Source organism: Poecilia formosa, unplaced genomic scaffold (genome assembly GCF_000485575.1).
Source record: "Poecilia formosa unplaced genomic scaffold, Poecilia_formosa-5.1.2 Scaffold76, whole genome shotgun sequence".
Classification (NCBI taxonomy): Eukaryota; Metazoa; Chordata; class Actinopteri; order Cyprinodontiformes; family Poeciliidae; genus Poecilia; species Poecilia formosa.
The window spans coordinates 27975-46186 of record NW_006800015.1 but is presented as its reverse complement, the minus strand read 5'-3'; the positions used below and the strand labels follow the sequence as shown (position 1 = coordinate 46186).

General features: G+C 38.8%; 1 protein-coding gene across 1 annotated transcript in view; it reads left to right on the top strand.

Moving 5' to 3' along the window:
* abca12 (ATP-binding cassette, sub-family A (ABC1), member 12) overlaps positions 1-18212 on the top strand; it is a 64350-nt gene that overhangs the window by 18170 nt on the left and 27968 nt on the right. Inside the window, exons 24-44 of the mRNA XM_007556025.2 lie at positions 29-171; positions 2293-2460; positions 2630-2847; positions 5044-5952; positions 6109-6215; positions 7866-7972; positions 8461-8660; positions 8916-8986; positions 9703-9830; positions 10173-10337; positions 11105-11269; positions 11498-11693; positions 12430-12569; positions 12915-13034; positions 13216-13306; positions 14178-14357; positions 14891-15215; positions 16115-16229; positions 16624-16953; positions 17511-17580; positions 17671-17805. Of these exons, the coding sequence (XP_007556087.1) occupies positions 29-171; positions 2293-2460; positions 2630-2847; positions 5044-5952; positions 6109-6215; positions 7866-7972; positions 8461-8660; positions 8916-8986; positions 9703-9830; positions 10173-10337; positions 11105-11269; positions 11498-11693; positions 12430-12569; positions 12915-13034; positions 13216-13306; positions 14178-14357; positions 14891-15215; positions 16115-16229; positions 16624-16953; positions 17511-17580; positions 17671-17805 (4083 nt within the window). The remainder of the gene's footprint in view (positions 1-28; positions 172-2292; positions 2461-2629; positions 2848-5043; positions 5953-6108; positions 6216-7865; positions 7973-8460; positions 8661-8915; positions 8987-9702; positions 9831-10172; positions 10338-11104; positions 11270-11497; positions 11694-12429; positions 12570-12914; positions 13035-13215; positions 13307-14177; positions 14358-14890; positions 15216-16114; positions 16230-16623; positions 16954-17510; positions 17581-17670; positions 17806-18212) is intronic.

Here is an 18212-nt window from a genome sequence, read left to right as displayed (position 1 = left end):
TGTCAGTTTCACTTTTTCTTCTTCTCAGTCATGCTACAAAGCCTTCAGATGCCCCTGGTGGCCCTGATGAGAGACATTGGGCTGGCTGTGAACACCAGTCATCTCAACATGTCTGAGCTCACAGAAGGAATGCAGCTTGCCATACAAGGAACTCTTCAAGCAGCCCAGCAGGTCAGTCAGCTTTTCTGAATCTTCACAATCATTTGCAGAGTTTCCTTTTGTTATGGTTTTCTACATGTCTTTGTTTGAGGTGGACAACAAAGCTATCACACCAGCTGTCATGCATTGTTGCACTTGACAAGAGCCGTTTCTCATCCGTGTCTCACGTCTCATTTTTCAATCGCTTCCAGACATCTGATTAATGTATCAAAACTATCTTGGTTTTTGCAACTTAATCTGTCCGTCCCAACGGCTTGAATAGGCACCTGGACATCTATTTACCTCAACAAGGTTTGAGACAGACAGTATTGTCACACTGGAATATAATGTGGGTATGACTTTAGTGGTAAACAGTCCAAATTACACATTTTCAGGATATATAATAGCTGATGGTTGCATGCAAGCAGGAATTTATTTATAAACTATTCACACTACATATATTTGTGAAAAATCTACTCTCTAGGTAAAAAGTAAGATTCCAAAAGTGTTTCTGTTGTGTGCGCTGGTTTTGTTATCTATCTTTTTTTCTAAGAAACAAGAACATTCTAATATCAAAATAGTTTCCCTTTCACATGTGGCTGTGAAAGAGAAACCTTTTTTTACAATGTATAGCTTCACAAAACAATTCTAGCTTACCTGACTTTGAGTTGACTTTGGGTTATTTTGCCCTTTGAAATATTGAAGCCACGATTAATATATACGCAATTGCCATTTTGCTCTTCTCAGCCTGTATTTTGTGCCCATATAGTCAAGCACTGGCATATTAATTTTTTTCATAGCTACATATTTTTATGTAAAAACCAACCTCTTAGCCGCTATGTCTTCACCAGCAATAAAATGTCTCAAACACTTCTCTTGCTTTGACTTAAATTGCTCAGCATTTGAAATCATTGCCAACACAAACTGAATGGCTTTGTTCACGTCCTCCGCTTCACAACAACACCTTCTGTTCGCTGATTGACCCAGTTGAAGTTCAACCAGAAAAATCGAACTCAATGGGAGAAATCCCAGACAGAGGACTGAAGGGAGATGAGAATCTAGCGGAGCTGCGTATGAAGCCAGTGCTCTGGTTCATCTTTTTAGAAATTCTAGAGATAAATTGTCATAAATACGCTCAAATCCCACGGGTTATTTAATCAAATCACATTCTGTAATGTTACCTAAAAACTTTGCATTACTCTCATTAAAAATAGCAAATTAGCCAGTATTTGTGTCAAATTAAAGTAACTCTTGGCCTCAAGGTGATGTTTGTTGGAGTCCTACAACCACATTTTCCACATTGACTGGGTTATGGAAAATAACTCTAAATTGCTATGTGGTTGTCAGAGTGAGTAGAAATAGTTCCTCTGGCTGGTACAAATTGATTCATGGTTGGTATGAACTTTGCAGGTTATCATTTTCCCAATTTCATCCCTGCAAAAGCTGGGTACATTTGCAAATGTACAAAAATGGTGGAGGGGTGAAATAGCCAACATCCACCTGAGTCTTTTATTGAGGATAAACAAATGATATCATATGAACTTTAAGCTTTACCAACCTGCTGCTCAGATCTGAGGGTGCTTTTTAACTTTTAATGTCGGAGTGTCTTTGCCAGAATACTAATTCTGCTCTGCCATGATTAGAATTTCCCTCAGTTGCTCTGTAAAATATGAATTTTTAACAGCAACAGAAAATTTAGTGTTACCATCTTCCTTGGTGTTTTTGTCTGAACCTGCACATTTCCTCATCAAATTAAAGTATAAAATTATTCCAAAAAGAGCCATCCTAATTATTGTCCCTATCATGATAAAACCACAATACAGTGGAGAAAAGTATGTGTCTTATCTTGCAAAACATGTAAATACCCTCAGAGTCTAGACATGGAAGAGACGACATGGCACTCCAGTGTTTGTGATTTATACAGTGCCTATGTGGGCGTATAACAGTAACACAATGAAAAACAGATACCTGTGGGAGAATTATCCCTTGTTCTTTCTAAACCTCAAAAGAAGAGGTATTAGGATCTTCCCCCTGCCACCCCCTCCCTACAACCTTTTGTGTTTTGGGCACAATGTTCTTTTTTCTGCATGTTATTAGAACATTCTATGGAACATGATATAAGATTTGTTTCTCCTTTTTTTTTTGTCTTTGTAGGCAAGTGGCCCACTGAACTGCAGCGACGCCCTTAAAGCCTGGGAGCCTGTTGCAGAGGCAGCAGGGGCAAACCTTTCCACATTTGCCATCTGGTGCAGCACCGGCCTGCAGCCTGTTTTGGATGCCTACGCAGCAGCAATCACTGACTTGTCCCACCTGAACATGAGCGTGAGTAGGAGCATGGCAAATTAAAATGCAAACTGCAAATGTGTTTGTAAAACACACACACACACAAAAAAAAAACAGTTTCAACACTTGGTGGCAGTGTTGTCACTCGGGAAATAAATAGTCTCGCTTCTTACACTCTTTTTTTTTTCTCCTGCATGCTTCTACACAGCACATGGGCATGGAACCAATAAGTGTGAGCTTGGCAGCTGGCAGGATTGTCAAAACATTACAGTCTCTCTATCACGTCAGCATTAACCGCACAGATGTGATACAACAGTTCATCAAGACTCTCTCCAGCCAGTTCCTGCAGCTGACAGGGATGCATTTGAGCTACGAGGGACACATATCCTGGTACTGGCTGCTCCAGGACATGCAGTTGCAAAGCAGGTCAGCCACAATTGGATTATGTTGTTCCTAACACGATGTGCTCTTTACTCTTGTTATAATTTGGGTGCTCTCAAGGAAGGAAATCACTAAACAGTGTGTTGGTGTTGAATCTGGCGATAATAATTCAACTCACTAAGAGCTGTTTTGACAGTAAATCATATCAAATTAACTTAGTGGTCTGTTTAGGTCTCCAGGAAACCCAAGCAATTTCCCCATGGTAAATGGCTCAAAAGAGAAAAATATAGAATGAAAAAAAGGAGCATAACGTTGCTAATTTTTTTTTTTTTAAACAGAAACAACCTTTATGGGATTTAACCAACCAGTTTGAGGACAGTTTGACTGGGAACTACTGCATCAACCACCAATCCGAGTTATTTTAGTCATCAGCCAATGCAGAATCGCAGCGCAACACTTCAGTGAAGCTAATAAAGCCATATTCGTTAACTTCAACGCAGCAGCTGTAAAATGCTGTAAAATTATACATCGCGTTTCATCAGTATTACAATTCACTCACCAGCTAGCTTCCAGATGCAGCAGCCTCTCCGGTTCTTTCCTCTTTCTGCTTACAGTGTCAGATATTTTTGTTCCAACCAGAGTTTCTGTAGGTCAGATTCAGTATGCTGCTCCAACATGGGTTAGTTAAATTAAAATAGCTGCTGTACTGTGACTTAACATGTTTCCTATAATGTGCATTTGTTTCTAAACATGTTTCTGACTCAGCATACCCACAGCGAATAATGATATTCGCTTCAGTGTTCGGCTAGTGTTAGCATGTTCACCCCCTTTTTTTGACATGACTTTATTCACCTTGCTACATATTTCAATGCGATTCCAGCTAATTATGCTCTCAAAGATGGTCTCCTTTGAAAACAATCAAAATAATGAATGGTCATGAAGGTATTCTTTGTAGGATATTAAAGGTTATTTCGTAATCATCTTTATTTAGCCATGAATCATATGTGGAAACTATTATATTTTTTACCCCAATCCAAATTCATCCTATGCATAGAAGTTGGTTACCCCATATGATCAACCTCAACCACCTTATATCACTTATTCACAACTTTCATTTCCTTTATCTGGGCATGATTTACCTTGTTGAGAAGGATGACGGTATTGTCCTTTCTCTGCTCCACGGAACATGCACTGCTTTGAATGACTGTGAAGTTAAAGGATGGTGTTAAAGAGCTGTGTGTGATGTCTAAGCACATCAGACAGAGCAGGTCACATGACTCATGACAGAGGGAACGGCTGCAGCTTCTCTCCCACTCTGAAAGCTGTTGTAAAGAATGAAAAAAAGCTTCATTTCTAAGCTGAAAATTGGTGATTGGTGACCAAAATAACGTACCCAAACTTTCATACAGCTTCTCAAACTGTGCTAATAAAAGCAGGCTGTAATTGTGAAAAATTGGCTGCGTAAAACTAATATCGCTGGGGAAGTGGCTGACATAATCAGAGACACAGATCAATGACAAATATTGGGAACCAGAGTTGTGTCGAACACGCCTAATACTGATTAATTAAAAGTGTCGTGATCAGTACTCTGGGCTGAAACCTGGGATCGGATCAGGTCATCCCTGACTACGGCGTAATCAGTAAAAGATGTGCTGTACAGCGGCGACAAAAGAAAACATTTCCATCGAATTCTGTTTAGAGCACAGACCTTTAGAGACAGTTTCACCTGCAGCTTACATGAACTCACCATGAACCTAATACTTAATTTGCTGTGACCACATTATCCACAAAGCACCACTGAAACCTATTTGATTCATACATAATTACACAAGGAGCTGAAGTGGTCGCATTTGCATTCAAATTGATTAATTTAACGTTGGTCTGCCTGAAAACAGGCAGGTCTGAATAGATAGTAGCTTAGCTGTGATTCAGCCTTCTTCTCCTCTTAAAATTGATTTCTCGTTTTATGTCGGCACCATTAATGAGCCGGGCATGGGGATAAGGATCATAATCTGAGTATCCCAGGAAATCAAACAGGTCTAACTACATGAGTTACAGCTCTTTAATCTGTTCCTAAGGATGAAGGGCGAGATTGGAAATGTCTTTTTTTTCCGAATCTGAAAAGGAATAAAGAACGGTTTTTGGGATTCACTGCAATAAAGAATTAGAATAAAACAAAGGTTGTTATGTTATGCAAACATGTTTACATTTTGACATTCATCAAATGTCTTCTTCCCACAGTTTGGTTTCCATCAGACAGCTTTCAGATGAATTGCTTGATGAGGCTCCTTTCCTTCAGCCCTACATTGAAGCTGCGTTCCAAGCACTGAACCACGTTCTGGTCAACTACCATCTAACTGAAAGTAGCAGCTCATCCCAGGAGCTCATTGAAGAGGCAGCAGTGATCTTCCTAACCTCTGCCAACATCACTTTGAATGACATCTTCCCCATGGTGTCAGGAAATGCTTCTGGAGTTAATTTGGCCTTTTTCGCTGACACAGTGGAAAGGATAATTAAACTGATTGTCGATACAAGGGCTTTTGGACATTCGCCTGTGGTGTACCAGGCCATGGAGCACTTCCTGGCAACAAACGGCACTTACTTGACGGTGGAGCGCGTGTACGAGATGTCCGTGTGGCTGGCCTCAACCGAAACATTTGGACTGGAAATGCTGAGTCAGGCTCTTTCCAAGATGTACGGAATCGTCAGACTCCCACTGTCTATTCTGACCAGAGTGAGTGTGGACGTGGATACTGCAGTGTACGAAGAGCTGGTTGGGAACATGTTTGCAGCTTTTCACCAGTTTGTTAGCACTGGTGGTCTTCCAACCCCAACGTCCAGCGGCTACCATGACGGGAGGAACAGGCGGAAACGCGACCTGTCACTGATGATGACAAGAGACCCTGTGAACGACATCATCGATATGTTTCAAATCGACTACCCAGCCATGTTCAGAGCCGTCTCTGTCCCTCCGACCACAGCAGACATCACGGAGACAGCCCATGTGTTGTTTTCGAATCCCGATCTGAATATTGTGATGAAGGGAGCAACAAGAGGCATGCCGTGGAGCTTGAACGCTTCGCGAGAAGACACTATTGACGCCACCCTTGGGATGTTTGCCTTCTTCACTCATCCTCAAGTCTTTGAGACGTAAGTGTTCCTTAAGAGGTTAGCCAGAGAAAGAAAATCGTTGTGTACTCTACAATTTTCTCCAGTCCAAACAATGATAAGTCTAACTTATTCTTCCTTGTTTGTGTTGTATGGTAGTCTGGGTTACATAAACATTTTCGGTACTGTTTTCCTCAGGCCATCAATGGATATCCTGACAAATGCTGCTGAGATGCTTCCTGATGGTTTGCCATTTGCCTCTGAGATCAAAACCATTAGCAGGGCACTGGCAAGTGAATCTCCAGGTAATAAAAAAAAATATTTTTTGGACTATTCTCTTTTATTCAGTGTATTTTATAGACTTTCATGTAAAATCCATAAAAACACTAAGAGCGGAATTGAACATTTGTGCTTTAGTATTGTCTTTTTTTTTCCACACTACATTAACATCAACACATGTTTGATGATTGCTTTTTTACTCTGGTGCAACTAGAAAAATAAGAGCTTCTTGTCCAAAACTTGATTGAGATGGCATTTATTTATTGAGGACCAAAATTCAATATGCCATTAAATAAATGACATATTGAATGTACATATCCGATCACTTTATGAAACTTAAAGGAATACATTAAATAAATGAAAACATTTATTGATTTTTAAAAAAATATTTGAATTAGTTAAGAAAATGACAAATACATAAGAATAAAATGAAAAAAAAAATACATTTGAAAATAATGTATTAAAATTCTATGCCAATGCCTTATTAATGTAATTTTGAGCCACATTGCTTAGAAAAGAGATCTTTGTTATATAGATTAGATTATATAGGAATATATAATGAAACGATACAGTTTGTACCAATCCAATCCCATAATCCAATTTGACTATGTTTGTTAGACAATCCGGTCAAATTCAGATGATCATGTGATGTCAGCTGGTAAAAAGCTAAGAAAGCCCAGGCAACTGCATGGATAAATAAATAAAATACCCCCATCTGAGCATGCACGTAAATTCAGATTTGGCTACTTATTCCCTCACTTGCTGCTGCTACGATTCGTGTTTGCATAGCCACTGTCACAGCCTGAATGTATAAATACAGCCTGCCATTAAACAGTCACGCAGCTTGGAGCGCCGTCACACTGTAATTTATAACGGTTGCAAGACCAAGGGAAGACCATAAAACATTTTGTTAGTGCTGTTGTAACTGCACATATGATTACGGCACTTCGAATATTCACTCTGCAGATATGAGGAATAAGACTTCACACCGACTTAGCTTCAACTCCCAAAGAGCCCAAGGCCATGTGGCCCATCTCCAACAGAAAGCCACTCAGCACCTTTTTAAATCTCATTAGCAAAGTAGAATTCAATCACTTATCCTGTCCGCCCTCGCTAAATGTCTCCCCTTGCACTCGCACAAGTATGCATCCATGACCTCTTTTTAATATGCTTCTGTGCTTGTGCGATAATGTTTTTCTGTGTGCATAGAACCCCTTTGTAAGCGGGTTCAGTTCTCAGCTCTCAAACCCCACTAATCAACACTGCAAACTGTTGTGGATGCAAAGACCTCAAGGTATTGAGCAGCCTGAGATTAAACGTTACATTTGTCTAATTTTGGACTAATTAAATATTCTGTCATCCCATCTTGCAGCCCAAGGTGGTGCTTTTCTTAGGGCTTGTCAGATGCGTTTTTATGCATGACGGCATCTAGGACTGCTGGCCCTTCTGGCCCCATCAGTCCCGCACAGAGCTTTACTTTAAGCACATCATTTGCTGCTCATTGCTCAGCGACGGTACCACCGTAATGGCGCATGTCGTAATGAAGCCCAGTGGGATGTCATGTTATTCTGTCACCTCGCAGGCCGAACTCTTTAAGATTCCAGACACTAATGGCGTCTCTCTCAGCCTCCCTTTTTTCACCCCCTGCGTCTCTCTGTCTTTTCCACCTGTCACAGAGAACCTGAGAGTCATGCAGGAAGCCATCCAGACAGCCAGCGAGCTCCTTCAGATCAGCCCAGCTGACCCGCGGTACACAGATCAACTAAACCAACTGAGATCTGAGGTTTGTGCATTAACTTGCCTGTCGTTTATTTTTATCGTTTGATTGTGACTCAGACAAGGTGAAGGTTGCCGCTGATTGTGTTCACAGATGCAACCGTTTTGAAATTCAGCTCAACGTCTGTGCGATTAGCCACTCTGAAAGTTATCACCAATCACTGTTATCACTGTGAACTGCTTAAATGTTTAAAACAAAAAAAAAATCACCAATAAAGTCTACTCTCAGAACCTAGTCCTTAGTTTCACTCTAATTATCAAGATATTAAGATTTTGTGCTGTAATTGAGTGACATTATTTTGTTCTCTGCACTTCCTTAGCACTACAAATAATCCTTTGTAGGATTATTTAAACTTGCACTTTAAGTGTTTTTTTTTGTGTGTATGTTATTACTAATGTCTAATGTATCGCACATTTTCTCATTAAAAAGTGTATAAATATATATTTGATCATTTTATGAGTTCATTATATTCACAGCCACTTTGTGTCCTGTAGGTGTGTGTTTTGGAGAACGCAGATTCGGTGGCCCTGCTCTTGCAGTCACTTTCCATGAAACCTGGGGATCTCTGTCACACAGTTCTGCCAAGCCTGCAGGTCTTGGTTGAAGCTGTCCGGAGCAACAAAACCTCCCTGTCAGAAATCATCTTTCAGGCTGTAGTCGGAGATCCCAGAAGCTACAACCTCCAGTCAGACTGGTACAAACGTTTCCTTCATCTGTCTGAGATTTTTTTAAATTACAAATTGTCCAAAGAAGCATGCAAACCTAATGTGCAAAATGTTTATGGTTCTATTAGTAGTTGTTTTTTTTTTTTAAGAAGAGTCAATTAACTTAACTTATTTAATCAAAGGATGATGGTGTGCTATCCCACTGGAATTAATTAAACAGCGTAATTTGCAATATTTTTTTTATTTACAAACTTAATTTATAGTATAAATGTACATGGTTACAGGACTGCTTTGTTGAGTGAAACGCTGGGCTTGAACATCAGCAGCCTGAGCTCGGTCAATATTACTGCTCCAGGTGAGTCTGTCAGTCTCTACATCCATTCTTAAAACTGTCACTGCTGTCGTTAATGAGTTTCACTTTTGTCTATAGGTTTTGGTTTTAATTTTGAATTTATCATTAGGATTTAATTTTCTTTGACTTTTTTTTTTATCTAAAATTTCTTAACCTTCATCCATTTTTTTTCTAAACTCCATTAAATTGGAGCTTACCGTAATCAAATATTACATTGTACACATTGCACTGTAAAGGTTTAAGCATCTCCCCATCTTTTTGAAAAGAATATACAACTACCAGCCACTTTATAAGGTACAGGTAAAGTCTACCTTATAAAGTACGCTTATACTTTTAAGGTATGCTGTGGCCTTCTGAACCACATTTATTTTTTGTGTAAAAGAGACAACTAGGCATTGAAAACATTCCTCAAAATGTTTGCCCCATATTGAAGATAACATCAAATAGTTGCCTATTCATAATGCAAGTTTCCTATTTTACTAAATCACAGTCTCCTCATAAAAACAGGCTACTGATTGTGGTAGTTCCCTATTTTTGACTGATGCCCACTCTTTCTCTCACTTGGGTCTTTAAGACAAAAAAGTATTTTCCTTTACTTTTCTAATAATTTCTCTTCATGCAAGAACACCTTGTTACTCTCCATAAAATCAATTTTTTTTTTTTTTTTGTAATTTAACTAAATATCGTAAAGCTGACTTATAAATTGTTTGTTCTGGCAGGAATGGTGACAACTGGCGACATGCTGAGGGATAAGGAAGCTTTCATTCTGGCTGTCCAGGAACACATGGATGTAGATCCTGCAGCTTTTGTTGCTCTGATGGAAACCCCTCTACCTAACAACACAGAGGTGAGCCAAGACCTGCATGCTGGAGTTGCATTATTTTATTGCTGCTCTGTGGTGGCTTTTATTTGATTTTTTTTGTTGTTGTCCAAAACAATGAACAAATAAATTATATAATGCAATAATGATACAATAATAATGCAATTCTGTCATTGCTAGTCAAATTGATTTGTCTGATCAAATCAAATCAAACTAGTAACTTAGTAACTTAGTTTGTACAATGATGAAATTGTTAGCTAATCACTTTTCTTATGTTTACACCCATTTTATATACACAACATACCAACTTAGTCATGTTTCTGGCATTAAGGTTTATTTATATATCTCTCATGATACCTTTTGGAACAGATCCTGACTTGGCTGGCAAGCCTGCATTATTGTCACCCCACTGAACCAGTGAACACGACAGAGGCGGACATTCTGGCTACTTTCTGCGCCATGTCTGCTGAAGACTGGTACAAGTTCTCACTGCTGACGGCTGAACATATAAACACGGAGAAGGTCGTTTACAGAGTAAGGCTCAAAGTCGACGTGCATCTTCCCTCCCACCTCATCAAAACAGTGCACCTAAAGCCTAACTCTGTAGCAGCCGTAGGATGTCACAGAGGACTTGTTTCAGAAACATGAATACATATTTTTCTTTTTTTTTTTCCCCCCGTTGTTTTCTTTTTTTAATCTACTTTTTTTAAGTCAAGAAAGACATGAGAGTAAATATAAAATACAAAAATTTCCATGTCACATCCAGACCTTCCTTTCTAGCTCTTCAATGACATTTACAGATTTTAGATTTGCACGTGAATTTATTCATTATCTCTTTTATCAATGATTTTATTTGTGATTTCCTTTCAACATTTTTTTTTTCCGTGTGTGTTGTTATGCTAAGACAAAAATTATAAGTTGACAAGATATATTTAGCTAAACATCACATTTTATTTAAGTTAGAATAACATAGATCAAAGATTTAATCAAGTTATGTAAGGATTGTCTGCAATTTGTGTAGTTCTTGAATTTAAATCAGCGTTCTTGAAGTTGGATTTTCAATTAAAATTCAACTTAATTAATTACTCCTTGATGTATATTCTTTTTAGATACATTGCTACATTTATTATTTTTCTTAGCAAAAATGTTATACTTAAATAATGATAAAATATCTACCCCTCCACTATTAACGTTTGGGCCATATCTTGAGAATTTTCTTTCAATTTAGAGACAAAAATGTGTCTCGCTGAATTCATCAAAAACTGGTAAAGAAAACCTGAATGTTGCTCTCTTTCTTGTAGATGGTGTTGTCCGAGGAACTCCAGGGTCTGGTTGAAGTCATGGTCCAAGTGGCAACGGTTGCAGCGGATTTGATGAACAAGATTCTTCCCGCAGTCAGGCAATTGGAAAGCTACCTGCTGTCCATCAAAGATCTTAACTTGGACTCCAGCACCGAATTTGCCGAAGTGCGTTTTCATTAAACCTGCAGGGAACACTTTTCTTTAAAATAAACATAGGTGGTCAAAGTAGCCAAAAGAAAGAAATGCAATTCGTTTCAGGAACACGAATGTACTTAATGTGTATTACTAGCAAGCATAGTTCTGGCTGAAAAAGTAATAAAAATAGCTTTCTGGTTGTGTTTTAGTAATATTTTCCATAAACTGTGATTTTATTTGTATTTTTTTCCCAACCAGATGACAAAAGGAAAGAGAAGCACCATCTCCACCAAAGCCACATTCGTGACCCTGTCCCGGGCTCTGTGCAGCAACGGCATCATCGCTCTGTTTGGAATCTCCAAATTGCCTGAACTGTCTGAATCTGGCCCCTCATTCACCAACAACCAAAACAGGGAGGAGATGATCGAGAGGTTCAAGATCCCACGAGACTCCTGTAAGTTGCAAGATTTGGGGCTTAATACTTAGAGTCTAAGTATTAAGCCCCAATCATTTTTTCGTTTTTATTTTTAAAAAATGTGTTAGTGGAAATTCTTGTTTTAGATACCACAGTATCTAACCTTGAGGGTTTTCTTAACATGTATTAATGCTATTCAAATATTACTGACAAGTTCATTGATAAAGGTTAAATACACAATGATGTTTTTATGTCTCTGTTTATGTTAATTACAAGGATATTTCCACTTATAGCTAATCAAAACAGGACGCTTAAGATTAGATTTTTACATTAGACCAATAAAAAAACATTTTAATATACAAATTTGAGCTTAGTGAAAAGTATATTTAATACCTATTTAGAGGTTGTTATTTTCAAAAGGTAATCTGACAACTAATCCTCATTAGAACATAGTTTCAAATTTATTTAGTATGACCGCATGCGATGAGGTAAAACTGGACAAGTCCTCTGAATTGTGAATACTCAAACTTTGGAATAACAAAAAAAAAGGAGAAAAAAAATCTACAATCAAATATCTTTTTGAAGATCTTTCAGTTTGATACATTTCATTTTCACCAGTTTAACTATATACTGTAACACATTTTAAGGCTCCCGTTTTCCCTTAAAAAATTTTGAGGGAAAATTGTCAGATTCTAAATCTAAAATCTAATTTGCATGTTTTCCAATTGCCATTCAGCTCTGTACCTAACGCTTCTCCTTCGTCCCTTTTGGGCAGCACCCTTCTGCATGAACATGTATCTGGACATGGTCAGTACCACAGGCGGAGCCATCGCCTGGGCCTTCCTCAAACCAATGCTGATGGGCGAGATCCTCTTCACACCTGACACACCTGCCACAAGGGCTGTAATGGAGAAGGTAAATACAAACTTCTTGGTTTTACAAATACACTGTGGGCCTACTTATTTATACAGACAAATAATACATTATCATTAGACTGTAAAGACAGAACAATCTCAGTTGGTTAAGCTATCAACATGGGGTGACTTCCAAACGTTTTGGTATTTCTATTCTTTTGGTCATAGTGCCGTCTTTTCTTTGCACATGCTCTTATTGGTATGAGGTAAAACTTTTGGCAGGTCTGGTTTTGTTTTCAGTTGAATGCAACACTCACTCACAGTTAGCATAAACACACAAAGTTTGGACTTTCTGCTGATGCACAATTGTTTTACTCTTTCATGTCCTTCTCTTAACTTTGCTCAGGCCAATGCCACCTTGCACGAGTTTGCAAATCTGAAGAAATCCTCGGAGGACTGGATCGAATCCTCAAATTACATCATAAAGTCAGCCGAATTACTCAGCTCCACTTTGCCAATGCTGCAGGTATAAAATCTCAGGGCTGCTTTTTTTTTTTTATCTGATTATGCCAGCCGCCTCTCTGTCGTTTGAAAATCTGAAGATAAAGCTTGCCGTGGTCTTCGATGAGTTTCTGCAGCTGAATCTTGATGATGTTCATAGTTTCCACCTTTCTCTTTCTCTCTCCCTCTTTCTACCTTTCTGGCAGAATTCCCTCAACAGCTCCTTTGTGAAGAATTTCATTGAGATGCAGACAGACATAAATGTCGACAGCATAAAGGAGACGCTCAGCAGCTTCTGTGAGTGTGCATTTGTGGGTCTTACTTTTGTAAGCTGCAGATACCAGCTCAAAACTTAGATTTTTCTCTTACTTATTACTTGTCTAAAACATCCATGACGCCAGAAAACACGATTGCTGTTAGGATTTAGGTGCAAAACGGGGGATTTACGGTTTCTGAGAAGGTTTTTCTGGGTCTACCTTTGATATTCAGGTTTTTGAACTAATTGGGGTCATAATAAAGGAATGCGGTATATGTCAACATTACAATTTAACAGAGCAGAGCATAGTATTGTTTCACATTGTTATAAGAATTTTAGGCAGCAGGAAAATATGAAAATTCACTCTTTCCTCAAATTTATACATTCATAACTCTTTACATTGGTTCACATTTCCCATCTCAAATCGGATGAAAGTGGTTTGAGAAGATTTATTAGATTCAGTCATCATTGGATATCTAATCCATCTAAATTTATGGTATGCATAATTACTTAGTCATGTAATTAACTTTGGTAACATGGACCAAAACAGTTAATTGAATTTGTGAAATGGGATTGAGACAAAATGCATTACAGAAGAAATATCTCATCTTTTAGATGTGAACACATGTAACCCTTGACAAATGAAATTGAATTGAAAGAGTGGAACCTGTAGCTTTTGATTTGATGATACGTTAAAGATTTTCTGCAAACCTTTTGAAATGGGCTAAATGCAACATTTTATGGTTGCATTTAGCCCAGAATATTTAGAGATCTTCTCATCACGCATAAAAAAATAGCCGTCTTTCAGTGTCCTTCTCACAGTACCAACTTCCACAACAAAGAGTGTTGTTCTTATCACAAGGCAGCAGTTACGTTTGACTATTTCTTGTTAAAAGGTATTTTCTTTCACAGCTAACATCACAGAGATGCTGCATAAGAACAAGAAAATACTTGATCAGATCAGCAGTTTGTCAAATCTTATGGTGAAGGTCTCCTCCTGCATCAAGTTTGACCGTTACCGTGGTTATGACTCCGCTGAGGAGCTCAACGCCGTGGCCCAGGAGCTCGCCAAAAACCGTGAGCTCTATGCAAGTGAGTAAATATCAGGTCATCCATCTGCCATGCAAGTCTGGTTCTGTTTGGACCGATGTGAACGTTGTGTTTTCAGACAACTGGGTTAAGTGTGAGCTATCTCATTTAATCAAGATCATTGGAAAAATAAAAGAATCACAGGCAAGTTTATTTGTGTAGCACATTTCAGCAGACAAATCAAAATGCTGACAACATAAAAAGGAGAACGCCATAGCGACATAAGAAAAAACAAACAGTTTATGCAGTTTATTATGCTAAACTGAGAAAATAGGAAAATTTCACAAGATGGCTTATTAGATCCTACACAACAGAGAGCTACAGCTTGGCTTTCAACTGCACAAGATGCTATTTTGTCACAGTATGTGATAATTCACAGCTTTCTCTATGTGCATCTGTGTCGGTTCGCTGTTTTCTCTAAAGGCTGTTAATAATGAGCTGAGATTAGGAGGCTTAGCAAAAATAAGCTGTAGCTTATGAAAGGCAACAAGCCGTTGATTTGTGAATACATACTGCATGTGCTGTACGCTCTTTAGGTGTCATCTTTAAGACCGAAGACTCGTCAAGGAAACGTGAGGCCAGATCCTCCTCTTCCTCCTCCTCGACTGAACTGCCTCCCAAAGTCAGCTACACCATCCGAATGCACATGGACAACGTCATGCGTACGGACCGGGCACGGAACCCGTACTTTGTGAAGGACAACCACATCTCTGCCAGCCACACGATGCGCTACAACCGAGGGTTCGTCTACCTGCAGGAGAACATCGACCGGGCCATCATCGAAACCCAGACCGGGCAGAAAGTCACCGAGCCGGCCGTGCAGCTGCAGGCCTTTCCCTATCCCTGCTTTCTGCGAGACGAGTGAGTTTTCTCGCGTTAGCGGACGCGTACGAATGGATGTGCACGGAGTCGACGCATAAATGCGTGCAAGGCGGCGTGAAAGGATACACGCTCTCACTGAGGGGGAACAAGCATTGATCTGGAATAATGTATGCTATTCCATTATTCATTTGCCACTTGAGAATGACAGTAAGTAGTCATTCACAGGAACCTGTCACGGTGTAATTAGCTCTGAACCATGTACATTGACATTCGCTGTAATTGTGCATTCATTTCTGAAAACCTTCCATATACTGAATATCCCATGCAACTAAGAAAAAAAAAAAAAACTCCTTAAAGAACAGCATTTTTCTCTCTGTGTAAAACATACCCAACATGGTTTTGACATTAACTTGTCCATTGCCACGCAACATGGTTTTCAATAAATTATTGCTGAATTTAATGTCTATGTGTGCACTTGCCCTGGAGTGCAGCTTTTAGCAGCGCTCATATCTCATCTCAGAAGAGCCAGTGGAGCTTCTCTCCCCAGCTGGCCGCCTTTTGACCAGCTATAAGAGACTATGCCCTGCCTTTTTCTTTTCTTTTTTTTTTTTTATTTGTCACCTAAACAGTACACATTCTGAGAAAATATCTGTAAAAAATAAAAATAAAAAATAAGTAAATGTCACACTGCATGCACCAAAATCAAAATTTTCAGGCTGTTAGTTCGAGTGGTCAAACAATAGAAAAATACAATACGGATTAATCTATTTTTGTAAACAATAGCAGGACAAGAATGACAATGCGGTTGTCAGCATACCCATGTTCTCCTCACTCTGTCAAGCCGGTGACTGACTGACGGACGGATAGACCCCTCCATCTGCCCGGATGTTTGGTTTGCAGAGAGTCTGACTGACAGCTGGCGTCTCTGTATTTCTCAGGTATCTGGAGGCCATCTCTTTTGTCTTCCCTCTCTTGCTGATGATACCATGGGTGTTGTTCGTGGCTGACTTCGTGAAAAAACTTGTACACGAGAGAGAGCTGAGGCTGCATGAGGTAACGTGTTTTTCTCTTCCTGAAAACCGACGGCATTGTGTTGTAGCCTGCTTGCTTTTAATAATTTATGATTTATTTGATTTATTGTAAATAGGCAATAAGACCGATTGCTATTTACTGCAGTGATTGCACAAGATTTTATACCTATATAACTTTTTTTTTTAAAACATTTTATCATGTTGGAACCACAATATGCAGTTCATTTTATTATTCTAATCTGATATGGGAACAGAGCACACAACTGCAAAATAGAAGGCTTTCAAAATGTTTTACAAATAAAGAAAAATATAAAGTGTGGCATTTATTTATCCAGTCTCCTTTTAGTTTAGACATCTTTTTTGCCACATTCTCCATAAAGACGTACTTCACCACAACATCTCCCTTCCAATTGCAGTACATGAAAATGATGGGTGTGAATCAGCTCAGTCATTTCTTTGCCTGGTTCCTGGAGTGCGCCGGCTTCCTGATCCTGACCATCATCGTCCTCACGCTGGTGCTGAAGTTTGGAAACATCCTACCCAAAAGCAACGGCTTCCTCATCTTCCTCTACCTCTGCGACGTCGGGTTGAACATCATTTCCTTCTGCTACCTGATCAGCTCCTTCTTCGACAAGACCTACATCGCTGGTCTGAGCGGAAGCCTCATCTACATCCTCAGCTTCTTCCCGTTCATCATAGTCATGTCCGTCGAGACTAATCTGACGCTTTCCCAGAAGAGCGCTCTGGTGAGCATACTCTGAAGTGGTTTTATGTTTTGTTTTTTTGTTTTTATAATGTGCGTAAAACTAGCATGGTTATTGTGTAATAATTAAGACCAAATAATTTTATTTTATTTTTAAAAATTGCTCTTTGGGGATAAAGACAGCTATAATTTAGTTTATTTACTCCAAAATGTTTTGCTGTATAAATATAACGACTAAAAAAAATTAAAATCGACATCTCATCTTTTTGTTTTCCAGCATATTGAAAGGTAGCGTGTGGTGAAGGACTTGTCTAATTTTAATTTTCTAAAAATCTGTGCACTCATTTTCATGGCACAACCTTAGTCTTTTTTTTTTTTTTTAAGTTTACTCCCTGCTGTCTGATGAGTATTAATCAGAGGTCAGACTTTCTGACTACAAATATCTAAAACCAATTTACCTTGAAAAAACATCTTTGTACTGTATTTTTGAAAGAGCCACATTTTCACATTACATAGATTTGTTAAAAAACAAAAATTAAAAAAAGGATGTATTTCTTTGCTCCTGATCTCCTGTCAAAAATTTCTTCACTTTTCTGACAGAGTTTGTTTTCACCGACCTGCTTCAGCTATGCCAGTCAATACATTTCCCGCTACGAGGCCCAGGGAGAAGGTATGAGCGTGTGAATACCTGAATACCATCAGAATGTTTCTGATATTTCAGCCAGCTGAATCAAGCATTCACTTTTCTATCCTCCTCTAGGAATTCAGTGGAGCAACTCTTACACCTCGCCCATAGCTGGAGACACATCAACGTTTGGTTGGCTGTGCTGGTTCTTGCTCATTGACTCCCTTCTGTACTTCCTCATCGGGGCCTACATCAGGACAGTTTTCCCAGGTGAAGCCTCTAATTATTGGTTGCTGTTAGTTTGTGCTGCTACTTTCTGATGCAGTTCTTGATCATATTTCCACATCTACTCTACTATAAAAACTCCTGGAATACAATCCATCAACATTTTGATCATTTTCCTAACCCAATGCTGGAACAAATATAGACTGAATCAATCCTAGTTTTATTCAATGCAACAATGTCACGGGTTTGATTTCCTGGAGCAGGTGTCCAGCCTCCAAAATCGGTTAAAAGGACTCGTGGTTTTTAGTTTTACTTTACTAAGACAACAAGAACTCCATAATGTCTAATAGGACTTCTATAAACAATTGAATTTAACAAAATGACTGTATATATACATATATATATAACTCCTTACAAAATGTAATATTTTCATTCTCTTTTCTGCGTCTATA